At 34.4% G+C, this 16,027-nt stretch overlaps 1 protein-coding gene across 2 annotated transcripts; it reads right to left on the bottom strand.

Moving 5' to 3' along the window:
• Positions 1-511: 511 nt before the first annotated feature.
• LOC129315144 (uncharacterized) lies at positions 512-10,815 on the bottom strand. 2 transcript variants are annotated; one of them, XM_054958706.1, is made up of 8 exons: positions 10,417-10,815; positions 9,780-10,123; positions 9,549-9,629; positions 6,834-7,019; positions 6,635-6,736; positions 6,460-6,534; positions 4,567-4,683; positions 512-1,984 (listed from the first exon to the last, which is right to left on the bottom strand). In XM_054958706.1, the coding sequence occupies exons 1-8, from the start codon at positions 10,658-10,660 to the stop codon at positions 713-715; spliced, it is 2,421 nt and encodes an 806-aa protein (XP_054814681.1). In that variant the 5' UTR covers positions 10,661-10,815; the 3' UTR covers positions 512-712. The 2 variants fall into 2 exon arrangements, with proteins under 2 accessions (XP_054814681.1, XP_054814682.1); XM_054958707.1 differs by having other exon boundaries at positions 6,463-6,534; positions 10,417-10,814.
• Between the last annotated feature and the right edge of the window lie 5,212 nt (positions 10,816-16,027).

The following is a 16,027-nucleotide window of genomic DNA, read 5'->3' as shown; positions in this document are numbered from 1 at the left end:
AGAAAGATACACATGAGTAATTTCAAAAAGAAAAACCTAAAGTACACATCATATTTGGTTTTTTTTTTTTTTTTTGATAGCCAGGCTTGGTAGCCTGAAATTTCTGAATCTTCGATTGATAGGATATTCGCCTGAAACATAAATAAAATACGCTCTTAATGAGCCAAGACATCCCACCTCCTAAAACCTCAATCGATTTTAAATTTTTGAAAAACATTTACCAGTAATCTTGCATGAAAAATTGTAATTAACATTCTATCTTTGAGCATACATTTTTTCCTTTGGTCTTTCGAGTTTCATGCTGCTGAGGTCTTCGGCCAACAAGGTATCGTTTTAGTTACACATAAAACCGATGAAAGTTAGACTTTTCTCAAGTGCAACATTTTTTTAATAATCTGGAGTTTTAAAACTACTCATTTCTTTAAAAAATACCTTATGCGATGCTTTTACTCGAAATTATTAATGGTAGATAACAGATGGAGGAAACATTACAAACAACCCAACCGAGTCATTGGCCTTGAAAGGTCCAAATCTCATTTTTCTATATTAAACCATAGGATACAGGGCACCGTGTCCTAAAGCAGAATTAGATTTCTTGCTGTTCATAGTACACAGAGAACTTGTTACTACAATAAAATAAGCAAGTTACATAAAATGATGCCACCAAACCAGACAAAGCTAACACTAAAGATTAGGCAGTCATTACATGAAATTATCGCGGTGCAGCATAAGCTTGGGCCGAGTCATAAGCTTGGGGGTATGTAGGCTGAGGTGACACAGTCTTGCCGTATGCAGCGGTAGCAGTTGCTTGTGCAGCCCCATAAGCTGCTGTTTGTGGGTTAGACTGATCATATGCAGTCTGAGTAGGTGCTGGTTGAACATAGCCGGGCTGTGCTGCTGGCGCTGCACTATACGCCGGTGCAGGGGCACTGCTGTAACTGGCAGGATCTTGGGGTGCTTGGTAACCATAACCTGCATTGTTAGTAGCTGGCTGCTGTTCAGTGTAAGCTTGCTGTGAAGATGGATATGACACATATCCTCCAGTAGGAGCAACTTGGCCATAACCAGGTGCCTGCTGGGTTCCGGGTTGAACGTAACCAGGCTGACCACCTTGTTGGGCATAAACAGGGCCAGAAGCAGGTGGTGGGTGGCTGTAACCATCTGCAACTGGGGCAGACCCATAAGTAGGATATGATGCTTGTGATGGCCCAGTGGATGCATATGGATATGGCTGCTGTGCCGGCATATTTGTACCATACGATTGAGCAGGAGTAGAACTTTGATAAGGAATATCCCCTGGTTGAGTAGCCCTCGGAGGACCATATGATTGTGGAGGCTGTCCCTGTGCCGGCATGCCATATGATGGCGGTTTACCATACTGCTGGTGCACAGCAAAATTCGGTTGAGTGCCAGCCTGTGGGTAAGTTGGTTGAGAACCTACGTGTCCACCGTAGGGATGTTGGGCAGGAGCACGATTATCAAATCCATGTCCATAACCTTGTTGAGGATACCCTGATTGAGAATACGGCATCTGATTACCATAATCTGGGCCTTGTGGTTGTCCATAGTTGTAATTCGCCTGGGCAGAAGGTGGGCCCATAGAAGGTACAGGGGAAGGACCAGAACCATGTGGGGGTACAGAACCAGGATGTTGAGTTGGTGGCTGAGCATCTGATAAATGACCTTGTCCTCCATAGTAGTCATAACTGCCACTGTGTTGGGGTGGACCCTGAGCGCTAGGATGAGACCTTTGCTCCCAACCAGAGCCAAAATTAGCTCTTGGGGCCATATGTTGGGGATAATTTCCATACGGTGGAGGTGCATACTGTGGATTATGAGAATGATATGGTCCACGTTGCTGATTATCATAAGTTGTAGGATGGCCATAATGAGAACCTCGTTGACCCCACTGGGGTGCACCACCAGATCCTCGGGGTGGACGATAACCTTGCTGACTAAAACCTCCAGTTGATGGCCTGACAGGCTATTCAAGTAAAGCAAAAAATGGATATATTAGTTAATTGAATATGTTTCATAGTCAGAAAGGCACATGTAATTTAGAAGAGTGGAATTAAGAAAGATGCTAATTTAACAAAAGAAAACAACATGCTAAGACTATAAAATTCTAATCAATCCCGTGAAGAAAAATGAACGGACAAGGATTAATAAAGATCAACCCATTATATCCAATACTTTTGATTGGAAGGAAGGAAACAAATTTAGTAAGAAGCAATTCCAATAGGTTGTCCAGAGTGCACATAGACAGTAATACGAATAACTATCAAAATAAGAATAGTAGAATAATTGGGTATTAAAAAGGAAAAAGAATAATCAACTAAAGATTAACTGTGAAACTGACATGACATGCAACAATCTGTCAAAATGGCGCACCACCTATAGCATGTCATCCTCAGAGCAAAACCACATAAGCTAAACTAAACTCCAGATAGAACCTCACCGTGTTATATATATATATATATATATATATCTTATCACACAGAAAAAGATCTCACCTCTCAGCACAAGGGAAAAAAGGTAGAAGCCTGAAAATGCCCAGAGCAAAACTCAATTAAAGCATGTATAGGAGCTAAATCTCACCTCATCATCCACTGATATCAATTTCGTAAGAGCCTTCTATTAATTAATTTAAGAACAAGTAGCCACAGCTACCTGATCTTACCAGGAACCTCAATTTAACTACAGTGGTTAAACAAGATACTACTTTCTACCGTCCAAAATTGAAAGCAGTGGAAACGGAAAACAGGCTCTATCAGATTGATACATTAATAAGGAACCAATTCATGGATTGTGTCAAGATTGCTAAGGACCACTAAAAACGATTAAACCACAAAAGCTTGTCATTCTAAAATGAAGGTCCATAAATATCACAATGAGCAATGAAAATAATCCAACAATAACTATTACTCCATATTAGCTTCAATCAGAAGTTTCAAAACATTTATATTGCCATGTAAATTAACCAACATCATCAGCTAGGTTTGTTTGTTCACCGCAACTGTTACCAACTCTAAAGCCATGTAGATGCTACATCTTTCATCCTCAAATATCACAAAGCAAAACAATTATCAGAAGTAAGGCATGGAAATGGTAACATGATATAATTGCACTAATCCTATTCACATGGCGGCTAAAATACCAACTTCCCCCAACTTAATGCACACACCAAACGTCACTGACTGCTTATGCTTGCATTATTCAGCACAAATTCATAGAGAGATGCAAATGAATACAGCTCCGGCATAAATAAAGAATCATCATGTCACAGACTTCACCAGGTATGAAACTCTCTTCCACAATGCCTCATGCAAATAACAAAACGGCTCTATTTGATTACCAAGTCCAGTACAATATAGTTATACTGAATCATGATTTTTAATCTTCAAGTCTTGAAGCAATCTTACCAACCATTAACATCCTGCTATCCGAGGTTTTAATGCTTGCCACCTCTCTTCGGTGGATGAGAGTGGATATGTTGTTAATGCTACATCAAGAAAGCAATGCCGACCCCATGGAAAAGGCAATAGCCAAATCTGCATTTTTAAAGCCAACCAATGCGAAATTGGCACCTCAAGATAAATAAATCATTGCAACTGACATCTTGGTTTGCATATATGATCATCCTAGAAGAATTCAATTGACCTTGGCATTGATCACTGATCAATTTCCAAACTCCTATGAGGCACTGTTTTAGGTGTTCTATCTCACACTCCTATGGCAGCAATTGATACAATACTTCCATAAATTGATCATACAGGCATCACATCAATGTAACGGCTCCTTGCACAAATCATGCTATGACCTCAAATTGGGGCGGCTTTGGCAAAGATAATAGTGGAGAAGCATGAAACCCAAATACAAGAAGCATAATCATGGATTATCGTTTTCTCTAGACACCCAATTTTTCATTCATGAGAGATGCAGGATCATAGAAATTGAAATACAATAATAGCACAATCAATCACCACTATCTAAGTTTTTTATCAAGATTGGTTCAAAGATTTACATACACCTCATAATAAGAATGTCACTCAGCAAAATCAGGTGTAAAATCTTGTTACATTCCATCATACAGTTGCAAGGCAAGACATCTCAAGATAATATTTCCCGCAGCATCTTACCAAAATATTAAGTACAAACTGAGAATAACAAACACTTACAGGTAATGCATGATGGTACTGCGCAATAAAATCAACACAAGATATAAAGTGGTTTCCCAGTCCAAGAAGAGAAGAAATTCAATGCCATGTACATAATAAATATGGATCAGGGATGTGATAGAAGAAATAAAGAAAGCCACAAAGTCAACATAAGTTGCATGCATGTTCATCAGCCACAATCATCTTTAAGAATACGAGTTAACTCATCATTTCCCAACATTATATCAAAGGGCACAAGCCCAGAATATGTATCTGACACATTATAGATGAGTCGAGAATCATTACAAGTCATAAAAACTATAGCCAAAGCCTCTAAAATAATAATCAATAATCAGTACAGAAAATTTGTAGCCTTTTCAACATAAGCAACATAAAATCTGAAACGAACCTGACTCATGACTTCCTTTATCATTTCTCGTGCAATCTCAACTTGCCTCTTATCACCAGTAACTTGTACAGTCCTTTCTTTAGAATCATCCCCTTCCGCAAGATGTTGAGGTATCAACTGAATAATGAATATGAAAATCAGAATGCTTGAGCAACATAAAAATTTAAGAGGTGATTTGAGAAGAGGGTGAAAAGAGTCAAGTGAAAAATATATCATCCAGAGAGACAGAGAGAGTCTGTGCCCACAACTTTTGGACAAGTCCCATAAAGTACAAAACACCAAAGTGATACTCACTACTATTGAATAATATTAAAAAAAATTACATGAAATGTGTCAACTCTATAAAGAAAAAAACAACTTAAAAAATGCTTTAAGGCCCAAATGCTATGCCAAAAACTCAATTTATAAAATATGCCAAGAGATGAAAGGTAAGAATCAATTAAATGCACACTATCCAGTGTCATGCTGAGTAGCGTGGTGCATTTTTCAATTTATTCATGGATATGCCATTGTCCTTATAAAATAGCAACTATATAAAGATCAAGGATCTAATCAAACATATGAATAAAAATAACATATTATTGGATTTTGTTTAAATTATTTAGTATTCAATTAATAATTATAAATTAATTAAATAATTTAATTAATGACAAACAGTCATACACAATTGCCAATTTATCCATGTCTGACACAAATAATTTAAGCATGCCAAACATTTTGAGGAGCTCTAAAACAGGTCAAAACAAAAACATTTAAGAATGAATTACAAAGCTAAGAAACACCAACACAATGTTTTGAAACGCAATGAAAAGTGCAACAAAATCAATGAAGACTTGACAAATTGCAAAGTGAGGACATAAGCTACACAACATACAATGCTTAAATTTTTCATAGATTAACAGAGTTTTTAGCATTTTTTCAATACATCAAAACTAAAGGCTTGTTGTTGTTGTTGTTGTATCAAAACTAACATCTATTCATTTAAGAATACAAGCACACAATTATTAACATTCTATAAATTATAATTAATTACTAGTCATAATTAATAATAATTATGATTACTAATGTATTAAATCTATCTATATTTTATAGACGGTCCCAAGCCTGAATAAAGGAGGGGGTTAAACTCTCGACAATCAACATAAAACTTTGTCAAATCTAACTCGGATATGGACACCATCGTGCAATACATTTAATCCCCCAAATAATAGGATAAGTGTTATGATTTTATAATAATGACAATAATCAGTTATATTAGTTAGAGTTTTGTTTTAATGATTTAGAATGTACAATATACGTGTGGCTGTTAGCAGCCGTTAGGGGGGTATTCCTATCTCTATAAATACCCTACAGCTTAAGATGTAACTCTATGGATAATCAATAATATAACTCGTGTACTTTTTAGCCTACCCTCTCTTCTATCTCTTTAATCCTTCTCATTCCTCTGTGTTTCTGCTTTCTCTATTTTCTCTTTTTCTATTCTACCTTTTCTGTTCTTCCCTCTACTTCTCCCTGTTCCTTTCAATCTCTATATCAGAATTATACTGATATAACAATATGGCTGCTTGTTTATGATTAATAATTCACTAACCTGCCCTAACTATATGCCAAATTCCATGGACTATTGCTTAACTTTAAAACATAAATCAAACCATATCATGTGTTTAAATTCTTCATTTATAAGATAGATCTCTACTCCCAATAATTGATAAAATGTGATAAGTTCATGGGAATGAATTACTTCCAATATTTCATTACAAATTCAACATCTAACACTAGTGTCAATTTATAAGCTTCACCTTAAAGTTAAATGAAAAGGTCTAAATCTTATCCCAAGCTACAGGCCACCCAAAAAAATTTAGAGTATCAAACTTCACGGTGCACGATATCAACTACCTGAATACGTGCCCCAGATTTAGTCTGAAGGCCTTTAATGGTTTCTCCACCCCTCCCTATGATTAATCCAACCTGTGAAAAAAAGGTTTATGAGACTCAAGGTTTGAACATAGCTGAACACAACATCCATGAACAGAAACATATTCTCCACAACACATAATATCATTATAACCTTTTCATTCGGAACTTGTATCTGAATTTGTTCAGAGCCAACAGTAGCCTGTGCAGAGGAGAGGCCTCGAGCTACAAGTGCTGGAGACCCCCCAGCATCAGCCTGCATAAGTAATTAAAGGAAACAAGAAAACGTATCGACAAGTGAGAGAAAATTTCAAACAAGAAATAAAGACTAAAAGAAAACAAATGGCATCAACCTCTGCAATAACAGCATTTATTAGCTTTTCTGCCTTCTCAATACTATCCATACTTCCTATTAATTCCACAGGCCTTGTTGTAGAGGCGGGATCAGCATCAGCATCCCTTGTGATCTGAATCTTCGCCCCTGAATTATACTGAAGGTATCTTATGGTATCCCCAGCCTTGCCAATAAGAACGCCAACCTGCAAATGAATAGAATACATCCATCAACAAAATTTGCTGACCAAAATTACATGGACAGCCGAGGCCAATGACAGAATGAGTTTCAGTGCAGATGAAGGGCTTACATATGACTGCATGGCCAATAAGATGTCATTTATAGTTAAAAGTTGCCCAGGAAGCTAAACTATGGCAGATATTCCAGCAAAAAGGTTAATTAAATAAGGGATAATTGAGAAGCCTGGACTGTCATTGTTCATCAAAAAGATGAACCTACAAGTGAAAACCTGCCCTGTAACCCAATGGTAAATGATGCATGAAAGACAAACCAGGCTTTTGCCCAGTCAGTTTCAATCAGAGTCCCAAAAAATTAAGTTTGCCAATGATCCAGCCATGCATGGCCCAGTCACCAAATAGGCCAAGTGATGGGAAGAAATAGAAAAAGAAATAATTAAAGATATTATAAGGGATATTGCAAATTTGAAGATCGAAAATATTTTGCTCTCATATTAATTATGAATATTTTGTTTTAATTTGAATTATTATTACCTTTCAACATTTATTATTATCTTTTCAGTTATTGTTATCTTTTTATTTAATTTTAGAATGTCTATGATTTTCATGCATTTATTTCTAAGGGGTTGGGTTGAGACCTATAAATAACACCTCAACTCATTTGATTTGTACGCACATTTGATTTTTATCTTGCCTCTCCTCTGAGTTTTCTCTTCTCTCTATTCTCTCTATTGATCCCTTTATTTCTTTTCTATATTCTCTCCCCCTTCTCCTTCCCCATTCTGCATCACCAAGTTTGGCAAGTGTATATGACTACTCATCTGTTGACTACTAGACCATTTTGGGTACAAGACCACTTCCTTTGATGCACCTTCACAAGACATGCAATGAAAATGAAATAATTGAGTGCAGCCTCCAGAGGAGAAAACAAGATGAAACACAACTACAAAGTGACAAAATTAGCTACTTTGAGGTATATAAACTGACTAGGTTATATTTTATTTTGAGTGATATACAAATTGGAACACAATCTGAAAAAAAAAAACAAAAATTTGAGTTTTGGCTTTTAACTTTCTATCTTGTAATTTATGTGCCAATCATACTTTAGAAAGAGTGCTAGCAAGGACCTTGATTCCCTAATCATATTTCTCCAGAAAACTTTCTATCTTGTTTTCTGGCTAAGATTACAAAATGACCTCCAAGAAGCCTTTCTTTTATCCTGCTCCTTCTTTAATTTTATATTTCCAAGCTGAGATGGGCCATAAAACCAAACTCCCGACCAAGCTTGTTAAATTCTTCTTTATTTTTTAACATAACCTAACAAAGCCAACTTGGTCAGGCTAGTTGAGCCTGTGAACACTCCTAACAATAGTGGACAAACTGAGAACTTCAGTAGGCCAAAGAAGAACTGGAAAAGGAAGCATAGAGATCTGAGACTGAAGCTGATTGTGGTGAAGCATGATTCTCGCCATCTATTGTATCCAGAATGAAAGTGAATCTAAAGGCCCACCAAATGCAAATATCTCCACAACCAAATACAGCAAATCAAGTGAAGGAATTTAAACCTATATTACCTTTATCATATAACATTAAGGGACTAAGGCAGATTCAAGGTATTCTACATTAATACTGATAATACTTTTAGCAAGTAGAGTTGGCACTCGCTAAAACAATGACCCAGAATATCCAAAATAAAGAACAAAAAATATAGTTATTGTGTTTTCAAAGTGCTTTTGATATACAAAAGAAACATTAAAACCCTCTATTAGGTAATCAAATTACTTTTATGCCTTAATACCAGCTAATAGCATACATATGGAAGTAAATAAATAAATACATCAGACAGGAAAATAATTGAAAAAGAAAAAGAAAAAGAAAATATGAAGACTGAAATTTGTTTAAATTAGCTTTCAGGTTGCTTGACACTTAATATTTTCATGTAAAACTTGAGAATAGCTACAATGAAAAGCCTACTGAAGTTACAAAACAAAGCTTATCAGAGGTTGCAGTATTTAACTGAAAAGCCCTAAGCTTTTTCTCAATAAAGCCCATTATTCACCCCATTCTAAGCTTCCCTAACCAGCTTTAGAGCATCATTAAGTGCAGGACACAACATATAACTTTCTTCTTCACTCCTTCAAATTTGTCTTGCCCTAGGGCCAATAAGGGAAAAAGATCTCAAACTAGTGCAATTTCTTTTCCCAACCCAGGAAGAAACACTGGAAGTTTTAAAATATCTTATACCACCATCTTTGGTTGGGTAAGAAATAAAAATCTGATCTGAGCTCAGATCTACGAGCCATGTTGGGGGGAAAAAATTGGCCCCTTGATACCTCCAACACATTTGTTAAAACTTCATGACCGGTTATAAAGAGTTAACAAGAAAAAACAAATAATAACAGAACAGGGATATGCATCCAGTGAAAAAAAGTTCACAAGGGAAAAATGACCAAGTTGTTTACTGACACCGATAATAATAATCTAACATACTTCAGGCCAGTGATATAAAGCTTACAGATGTTATAAATTTCACAGACCTTATTGTTAGGAACCTTAATTTTAAGTGTTGTGATCTCAGCTGCAGATGTTGGTTGCTCTTGTCCCCAAGAAGCATTTTGCTGAAAACAAGTACAATAAATTTCAGATAAGAAAAAGATAACAAGATTTTTCACGCAAATTACAATAAATCAGATTAAAGTTGACAAGCCAAAAAAACATAACATTTACAATTAAACACATTTTAGAATTGGAGAGACAAAAAACTCAACTTTCAGCACCTTATTGTGGGGAACCTCCACATTATTATGCTCAATGTAAACAGATTCAGATTGCTCTGCAGAAGAAACATTATGCTCAGTTGACTCTACAGAGGGCTTTTGAGTTTCTTTAGATGGTTCCTCAGCACACTCTCGTCCAGAGTCCCCAACAGGTGATTCTTTGACAACAGGATTTTCAGGAACTCTACTAGAGTTTTGTTCGTCAGGGGCTGACTCTGCATGCTCGTTGGATGGAAGATGACCATCCTGCGAAGGAGAATCCTCAAGAGCATTTTCTTTCTCATTTTCATTTACAGGTTCACCAACCTGCTCATCTTCGTACCCATTTTTACTAGCTATTGACACCAAAAACATATCATCAGCAACACAATTTCTTGCAACAAAATGATAATCTACATTATTTCTATAAAACACAGAAAGAAAAGGAATTTTCATTTGATTCACTTAACGGAATGTGCACAGGACATAAGATTTTACTTAATACCCATGTACCCTCTCATTAAAATAAGGGTTCATAGCCTCTTTGTCATATTAAAATTTGTTCAAGTGAAGAACATTGGATCTTTTTCCCCCTCCCACCATTAGAACAACAGTAAGAGTTATTAATTGATAGATCAACTGGTTATACCTAGTCCATCGAGCTCCTCCTCGATTCGGGGACGTTTCTTCTCACCCTCGTCGGAAGGGGAAACTGTTGCATCGTCCTTTCCACCATCATCGGGCTCCGAGATCGAATTTGCATTCGATTCATGTTGCTGTAGTTGCTCGGAGAGTTGTTGTTGGGGAGCTTCAGGCTCCAAATCTTCAAACTTGCGCTTGAGATCAGAGAGAACAGGGCTCGCATCAGCTGTCACAACTTGCTCCTCCGCCATGGGAACGAGATTCAGTCAAGATTAGCAACACTGCGTGTCTCTTCCTATCTTTCTATATCCCGAAGCGAAGCGCGGGAGTAAGGGATAGGCGAAGAGAAGCAAACAAAAGTGGAAGGAATGATTGTGTGTGTGTAGCCGCGAGTCCGCGACACAATAAAGATTCCAAGAAAACAGATATTTCTGAGTCTGGTTTAGATTTTAGGGTTACACGAGCACTTTTTGCGGGCATGACTGAATAGTGACCCAATGGGCCTATCGATGAGTCCATGAGAAATTTACATTTTAGGAAAAACTTGCGTTTTTTTTTTTTTCTAACCAACGAAAAAAATGTTAGAAGATGGGTTTGAATTTGAACAACCAATTTCATTCAAGTAAATAGTAGAAATTGAACAACCAATTAATTATTGAAAGAATGACATTTAAATTTCAAAGGAATTATTTTATTTAAATAAAGTCTCAATAAATTTTAAAATGTAGAGCAATTTATAGCTCCCACATTATTTGATTTTCAATCTTTCCCTAGAAGCTCATTTAAAAAGTCCATTCCAAATGTTGTTAAATGTGCTTTTCACCAAGGTAGAATTTTTGAACTTTTAAAACTTGCATCCTAAAAGCATATTCAATTAAAGTGCACAACTCAATTAGAAATCTAAATTGACTTTTAAAAAATACATGTAAACACAAATTTCTTTTTAATAACTAGCTTATGTTAAATTGATTTTTGCCAAATGAATTTTTGACAAACTGACTTTTGGCTAATAAAAAAATAAACAAGCAAATCATATAAACTTTTAGTATTAAACTATTTATATAACTTTTTTCCAATATATCAAACTTATAGTTTTTTCATTTTTATTATTTAACATATCAAATTGTATGTTATTTAAAATTTTTATCACATACATTTTAGGGAAAATGACAAAAATCCTCCTAAAATATGCAAATGAAGCTAAGGTCTTAAGAAATGCCATAATTCTTCTCAAATCATTAGGAACCTTTCTAGCATTAAAATTTTTTGGTGAAATGACTAAAATTCTCCCAATTTAAACAAAACTAGTAATTAATTGTTCTGTTTCAGTCATTACCAAAAGAAAAATAGACATTGCTTAAACTCAAGTGGTCATGAATATTTACAACACTTGAACTTTATTTAATCACAAATTTGCATAGAGAAAGTTGTAATTATTTATTTCATTTTAGTCATTGATAGAAGAAAAATAGTCATTGCTTAAATTAAAGTAGTCATAAATATTTAAAACACTTGGATTTCAATAAATCAAAAATTTGAACAAGAAATGTTGTAATTGCTTTTTTCATTCTTATCATTATTAGAAGAAAAATAGTCATTATTTAAATTAAATTATTCACTAATATTTACTATTTTTAAAAAGCTAGAGCTATTACTTTTTTTATTTTTAAACTAGGATATTTTAGTTATGTCACTAAAAAATCATTAATATCAGAAAGGTCCCTAATGACTTAAGAAGAACTATGACATTTTCTAGGACCTTAGTGTCATTTACATATTTCAAGGGAATTTTTCTATTATTTTCCCAATATTTCAAACATTTTCAATATATTGTATTTGTATAACAAAAATTACATGGAGAATTCCCTCTCTCTAGCTTCTTGCTTTTGAAATCCTAGCCGCAACCATCACTCTCAATATCGTCTCCTTCACCGGCCTTTACTCTTGCCATCACCATCCTCCATACTCACTACCTTATTGATAGTCAATGCCTTGGATCTGTTTCAAGAGTCCCTGTTCTTCTTTTTTCCTATTGCTGCCACACTCACTGCCTTGCTAATATTTCAACCTTGATTTTATCATGTCTACTCCTTCTAATAGTTGGTTTTGTAATCAAGATTGGTGTGCTCATCACTATGCTTTTGCAAAAGTTCATGACAATAAGAGGTTTCACCCCTCTAAGCTTCAAGCTTACATATCTCAATTTTGGAAATTTAGAGGCCAAATTCAAATCAATCAGTTTTATCACAATTACTTTTTACTTTCTTCAATTGTTCGTACAATCTATACTTCATGTTAGGTGGTGGACTAACTCCTAAAATGAAAATGCCCTAAGAGGGGGATGAATTGGGCTAATTAAAAAATTTAAATGATTTGCAGTAATAATAAGAGTAATGAAGGAACGAAATCACCAATCACAAAAGTTAACAAAGTAGAGCTTGACATGAGTGATTTATCCTAATTTGACTCCTACTACATGAGTTTATGTCCAGTCCCTAATAACCTCCTGAGATTTCCAACTATATTGCTAAGATTAATCTGGGCTCTTGGTTGTCTTAGTACATCAATAGATTTCACAATAAGTTTAAAACTTTTCCCCTTACAAAGGTAATAATAAATCCATTTAAGCTCCCTGAGCTTAAATTCCTCAGTTTTGAAGATGTAAAACAGGTATAAATAGAGTAAATTTAAGAATGAACTACTACTACTTTTAAACTCTCTCTAAAAGTATATATATAATCAATAAAGCTCTCTAACAATAAATGATATATAGAAGGTAGGTAAACTTTAATGCTCAAGTAATCACAAAATCTTCTTGTTGGCTCACGTTGTTCATGCTTCTTTAGGTTTTATAAATGAGTCCATTTATAATTAAAGATTATAAATGATCTGTTAGACTCATAAATTTTTCTGTTGAAGATTGCTTATAAACTGATTACTTCTTTCCTCATGTTTCATTAGATATCAGAGCTTATATGAGGTTCTCCAATGGATAAGACAATGAAACAGTGCTTTACTCCACAGACTTCCTCTTTTGTACAGTAACGACTAAAAATATTAAATGCTTCTAACAAAAGTTGTTAAAATTTATACATTTTGGTATAACAGAAGGCAAACTCGGTGAATCAATGAAAGATAAGCAAATTGAACAACTTCAAGGAAATAATTGTGTTTAAATACCATTTAGTAAAGATATAGAGTGAACATAATTGATTCCAGATGAAAAGAAAGATTGAAGGATGAGTTTTAGTGAGATTCAGAATTGACATGAAAATAGAGCATGAAAATGCAAGGTAGTACTATTGTTATAATGTCCTACCTCTTGTGTTACTGTGATGAGCAGACTTTGATTGAAGAGCTTAGCATAGGTGTTGTTCTAATAATACTGTGCAATTCATCATTGTAAAAGATGAAGATTTTTGACAATTTTGAGAGAATAAGGATATTTTGAAAATATAACTCAACACCAATGTTAAAAGAAAATAACACTGAAATAATATGATCAATCAAACATCTTTGTAAGAGAATAGAAGAAACAGTATCGATGCTACACAATTAGCACTAGTGTTATAGATAATTATTCAAGGAATAGTACAAGTGCTAATAAAGAACACAGATGTTGTCTTAACTCAAACAAGGATATAGAATGAACAAGACTGATGTTAAATACATAGTACTAGTGCAAAGAAAAAAATTCAAAGTAGAGAGTGTCAATTGCACAGGTTTAAAGGGATAACACTGGTGTTAGAAAAAGTAAAACCAATGTTATATGAAACACAAACCAATAAAGTAGTGAAAATAATTCAAGTAGCACCAAGCTTTTAGTACCAGTGCTAAGAACACTTAGAAACAATTTAGACTAAGACAACATCAAGCACATAGATTATACTTAACTCAAATACTTAACTAACAAAGAGATATATGGATAAAAGAACTTTTGTTACATATAAGCTTACATTTAGCTAGTTTTAGATTAATATTAAGCCAATTAACTTAAGTTTAAGTTAAATATCCTGAAACGCACAAAATTTCTCTTTATTTTATAATCATCAAAATCAAAGTTCAACATGTAATAGAATTTAAGGAATTATTGCTTATAAATAGTAGGCATGTACCAAGTCATTGTGAGTTTGGTTAAGTGAATAAGAATTCCTACTTATTTTCAAATTGTTTGAACTAGTTAAACATTCATTAATTTGACTTGCAATACACATATATAGTTGATGAATCATATGTTTTACACAATTTTATTTTACATTTTTGACTATATTTCATTGGTTTAAACCCTTATATGCATGGTTTTGGATTTGATTTGATCATTATCTCATATCCATTGAGTTTTGGCACTAGGGACATTTTGATTATTTTGTACATTTTATTACTTGGGCAATTTTTATTCTCATTTTTAAGACTTTATTTGTTCATTTTTATTAGATTGATCTAGTTTGGTTTGCTTTGTGTTTTTAAGGATTATGGGGTAATTTGTCATTCTACTTTTTATTTTAAATCATATTTAGCACTTCAGAAAGGAAGAGACGCAAGACAAAGAAAAAAAAAGAAAAACAGAGAATTGAAGCGAGGAAGCGAACAAACTCACGAGGTTTGCACACTATTGCTGTTTTGGTGCAAGTTTAGAGAGGTTTGTGAGGAGGATCGCTTACTCTTACAATTTTTCAGTTCTCTTCCATCACTGCATACACATGGACTTCATGCAAATACGATCATGCATCTTCCTTTGGGTTCAGAGTTTATCACACACCAACACAGATTCTCTCACCACCGACCATACACATATTGATCACAAATCATCCTCTCAGTTTAGCTTGTCACACACTCAAATGCTTAGCTCTCTCTCAATTTTCATTCCCGTCGCTTGTTTAATTAGATTGCAAGCTTATTCATTCACATATTCCTTCAAGCATACAGCCATGGCAGCTTCTTGTGGACATCTTTTTCAATTAGTTGTTAAAGAGATTGAAATGAGAACTGAATTCCTGTAGAGTTCTTCAAGAGAGATGAGATCTTCACTTGAGTTTTTTTAGTCCAATTCATTTCAATTTTGCTATAACTCACTTTTGATTGCTCTAATTTTCTTATTGCTTTCAACTTGTTGATTCAATTCTAGTTAGGTTGAATTCTCTTGTTGATTTTATTTCTTTAAAAGAATTAAATGCTAAGAATTGACTCTTTAATTGGATGATACACACTATATGTTTGAATTTATGCTTCAATGTTTATTGTTAGGTAAATGCCAATTTATTCAATCCTTGTGATGATGTCTAAACTATTTAGCTTATGTTTAGGTTTTGAATTGAAGTTAATTGCATAATTCTTGATTGGCTCTAAGTGTTAGAACATGTCAAGGCAAGGCAAGTTCTAATTCTAAAATCAAGTCATTGTTTGGCATAATTTTAGGGGGATTATGTCTTGGTCTAAGCCATAATCACCTAATCCTAATAGTAATTAGGGATTTTATTTAATGGCAAATGAGTTGCAAGAACCAAATAATTAAACTTAGGATTTTATTATGGTGAAAGTAGATTCAAACCTTCGAGAACTCACTTGTTTGCTTAGTTAAGTCAATTTCACTCCATTCCACATTTTTCAATAAAATTCAG

Source organism: Prosopis cineraria, unplaced genomic scaffold (assembly GCF_029017545.1).
Source record: "Prosopis cineraria cultivar Desert tree isolate PC_DT_omini unplaced genomic scaffold, ASM2901754v1 PC7, whole genome shotgun sequence".
Classification (NCBI taxonomy): Eukaryota; Viridiplantae; Streptophyta; class Magnoliopsida; order Fabales; family Fabaceae; genus Prosopis; species Prosopis cineraria.
Note: the sequence above shows the minus strand (reverse complement) of the source record. Positions and strands in the feature narration are given on the sequence as shown.